Source organism: Notothenia coriiceps, unplaced genomic scaffold (assembly GCF_000735185.1).
Source record: "Notothenia coriiceps isolate Sejong01 unplaced genomic scaffold, NC01 NC01_scaffold00026421, whole genome shotgun sequence".
Lineage (NCBI taxonomy): Eukaryota > Metazoa > Chordata > Actinopteri > Perciformes > Nototheniidae > Notothenia > Notothenia coriiceps.
In genome coordinates, this window is record NW_011359122.1 from 1580265 (window position 1) to 1584293 (window position 4029).

The following is a 4029-nucleotide window of genomic DNA, read 5'->3' on the forward strand; positions in this document are numbered from 1 at the left end:
ACCACACACACACACCACACACACCACCACACACACAACACCACACACACAAACACACACACACACCACCACACACACACCACACTCTCTGTCTCTGTCTCGTCGAAAGGTAGTCCAAAACTGTCTCTGACTCCGGAATGTCTCACGCGTCAGTTTCATTCCAACTTGATGTCTGACTTCACCCTACTTCGGTGGCATTCCGATTGCAGACTGACGTTGGAATATAAAGGTCATCGGTGTACGGTCCTGTGACCATACGAGTAGCCTTTACCGCGATTCGTAGTGTTAAAAAAACCCTGATATTGGTACCTAGTCCTCTATACATCTAACATAATGATTTATCTTTTCCACGCAAATTTCACCTGGTTCAAGATTTAAGGTGTTACCAAAAGGGAAGAGAAACCTAGATGTCCTTTGCTTCAGGTAGACGTAGGTCCCTAGGTTTTGGTTTTTATGCTGTCCCTCCCCCCGCTAGGTAGTGTCATTACGGGGGCTGCCTGGCCGCCGTACGGGTCTAGTGGCAGACTGATACCCTACCCCTGGGGGCCGCCGAGGCTCCCCGGGTGTGTACATGGGTCTACGATCTAGCCGTGCTTACCCGATGCCCTGGCCGCCCCGGACCGCCCGCCGTGGAGGGTCCTTATAGGGGCGACCTGGTTCTCGATCTACCTGGCACACACACACACACACACACACACACACACACACACACACACACACACACACACACACACACACACACACACACACACACACACACACACACACATACACAGAAAGAGAGAAATAGAACTAAGCAGAAGTATGCAGCAGCACTCCCCCTTTTCTCCTTCTGGCACACTTCAAAAGCAATTGGCATGTCAAGATTTTACAAGTAACATGTGCAGGTACCATGTTTGCTGAGCTGAACCAAATCAAGTGGCATGTAAGCTTCTAATTATATAAGGAAGGATACACAGTCTTCACAAAGACAATGTGGTATCTAATGGTTGACTTTTAATGCAATAGGCAATCTTTCATATTTACTCTGATCACTCAATGATGTGTGTGTGTGTGTGTGTGTGTGTGTGTGTGTGTGTGTGTGTGTGTGTGTGTGTGTGTGTGTGTGTGTGTGTGTGTGTGTGTGTGCTTAGGCAGAACAATTATGAAGCAGACAGTGTACTGCAAGTATCGCATTGATAAATGATTGAGAGTTTCACAGATTGTGTCTGTGAAGAAAGAGACAAGAAGACATTAGTTCTGTCTAAATGTGTGAACTATAGAGGTGCGCATATATATATTTAGCCACCGTTTTCATCAAGGTAAAAACACCTTATGTCACTCAGAACTTAAGAAACACACTTATGAGAGGGGAAGACTAACACCGTTAAACTCAAACTACTTTCAAAAATGCTGAAAATGCTCATGTGGCCTGGTCTTAAGAAGATATAACAGACTGAAGAGAAGTATCATCTTAAAACAAGCACAGTTATATTGGACATTAGGTGAAAATAAAAGATGGATATCTTCAAGTATGGTTACAGTCAGGAGCCCCATATTTCTTAAAATTAGCTATCAATCATTTAATCATTGTCTGAAAGGAAGGCAGCCGGGAGGTGGGTGAAAAGCCTGTGCATTAATGCATTTATTCTTTTGTTGAAAATCAATTATTCATAAGCCACTTTTCTCCTACATTTCTTCCACTTTTCCCCCCAAAATAATAATGACATTTTAGTGAGGAAAAAAATGCTCTGTGAAGCATTCCTTTAATTTTGTATGTGACAAGTTACCATACATTTCAAAGGGCTTCATAAATCACTGCTGCCAGCCTTGCTCAGTGGCCAAGGTACGGACTCCTCACTCGTGATTGGCTAATTTACTGAAGCAGGGAGGTTTGGTCCCTGTCTACTGTATCAAAGACCACGTTAGCCAGAGTATAATGAATGTACATCAGCACTCTGCTAAGGCACATGGGGTAAAGAGTATTGTGTTTTCTGTGTTGAATTATATGTCAAACACTGAATAATCTCCCTAAAATAAAGTGCAAGTTTTAAGGAGAGACGAATCTACGATGATCTATGAGCACAATGTAAAGTTCATGAACAAATGTTAAAATATGGGATGTTACACAGAGGCGGAATACTATTTATACATAAAAAGAAAGTATTGATGGTAATAATTATTATTAACAATCAGCGATTTTCTGCAAAAAAGGTCTAATAAACGTACTGTATGCTACTTTCAGACGAAGTAGTCACATAGTGAACATGATGGGACATTTAGATGCTTACCCTTGGATGCACGAGTGACTGGACCCACACTCTTCCATAAGTCGGTCAAAAAGGACCCGTATTAGAATAATATGTGTTTTTATGCCATTTTTGTCATTTTGGTTAAGAAAAATCACTTGTATTATATTTAGCATTATATTTTGGTTCACACTAGAAATATATTATTTTTCACAATTTCAGATATTTTTTTTACATTTCGAAAAAAAGCAACGAAATTCCATAGAAAATGCATGCGGGTCATTTTTGACCCACTTATGGAAGCTTGGGGTATTAATACAAAAACTACAATTTCTTAAAATGTATATAATGTAAATTTAAAATTTGAATGGCATGATATCCAAAACGTGTTTTGAGGAATAGCTGGAATATGAAAATACATTACATTACATGTAACTTGTTAGACACTTTTATCCAAAGCGACTTACATACTCAATACTGTGGACAATCCCCACAGGAGCAATTTGGGGTGAAGTGTCTCAGGGACACAACGACATGCTGACTGCAGTGGGGTTTGAACCTGTGACCCCTTGATCCCACCACCGAGGCTCTACCCACTGCGCCACACGCCTTACAAAAAAATGTAATTACAAAGATACTTCAAGAAAACCACCTGACCGGGTCAAAAAAGACCCACTTATGCATCTAAGGGTTAAGGAAATAAAATGATGAAATAGAAACAACAGCAGGTAAGGCAGAGTGGTAAGAATGGGCTGTAAAAATGTGTTTAAAAAACACTCCGAATAAGCAACAGGGCACATTATTTAAGAAGCTGTAAATGAAGTGGGAAATACACATATAGTGAAATGTATTTAGTTGCTGACAGCACGGAGGTATTCCAATATTTTTGTTCTTGTTTTTGACTGCGCCATGACTCGGAGCTATAAAAACAAAGGGCTGTGAATGTGTAACACTTGATCTTAAGTCAGCAGGGAGATTACAAATGGAATGTGACTGAGGAAAGCAAGTTAAAAGGCTTGATGACAGAAATAGAAAGCCTACATCAAACACAAAAGTGATCATAGATGTGAACAGCGAGCTACCTGGCCACTCCACCGTAGTCCAGCCCCTCCTCTCCTCTGAACTTCACCATCAGACGCTTCTTCAGGTCTTTGGGCCTCATCTTCATTATTTGCCGATATGACTCCTAAACACAGACGCACGACATGAATACATCATCGCAGAGAAAAGAAAACAAATAGTGACCCACAGCAATACATGCATTTAGATCAGTGGTGTTTGGTTAAACTGTTTATCAGTATCAAAATCTGTCACATTGAGCCTAACACACATTTTGAGTTGTATACACTGTTGGAAAGAGATGATTATTCGCTTTTTCATTATATGTTTTTGGTTTTGCTCTCGAAATATAAAAAGGGACTATATGTCACATAATACAATGTCTGTGACGGAGCCACACATGAGGAAAAGGACTTCAAATGATGATGTGGGCACTGTGTGTATCAGGGTTCATACACTTTTTCACCAATGATTTTCAATGACCTTTACCTCATTTTCCATGACCAAAAAAATAACTCTTTCTCAGCGGTAGCACTGAAAATGGTTTATTTTAACATGGAACAGGAAAATAAGGTCTGAAACATGTTGAGCCTATCTAAATCAAATAGTAGGCTTACTAGCTTCTACAGGCAACTCAAATCTCTCACCAGCAAAATACCTCGTTAGTTAAAAGCCATTTTACGTTTCATTACTATACGATACAGTATTTATAATCATTATAGTTATATATTACTATTTCGGC

General features: G+C 40.1%; 1 protein-coding gene across 2 annotated transcripts in view; it reads right to left on the reverse strand.

The window, feature by feature from the left end:
- smurf1 (SMAD specific E3 ubiquitin protein ligase 1) overlaps positions 1-4029 on the reverse strand; it is a 30196-nt gene that overhangs the window by 7534 nt on the left and 18633 nt on the right. For both annotated transcript variants that reach the window (XM_010784487.1, XM_010784486.1), the window contains exon 11: positions 3311-3414. In XM_010784487.1, the coding sequence (XP_010782789.1) occupies positions 3311-3414 (104 nt within the window). The remainder of the gene's footprint in view (positions 1-3310; positions 3415-4029) is intronic.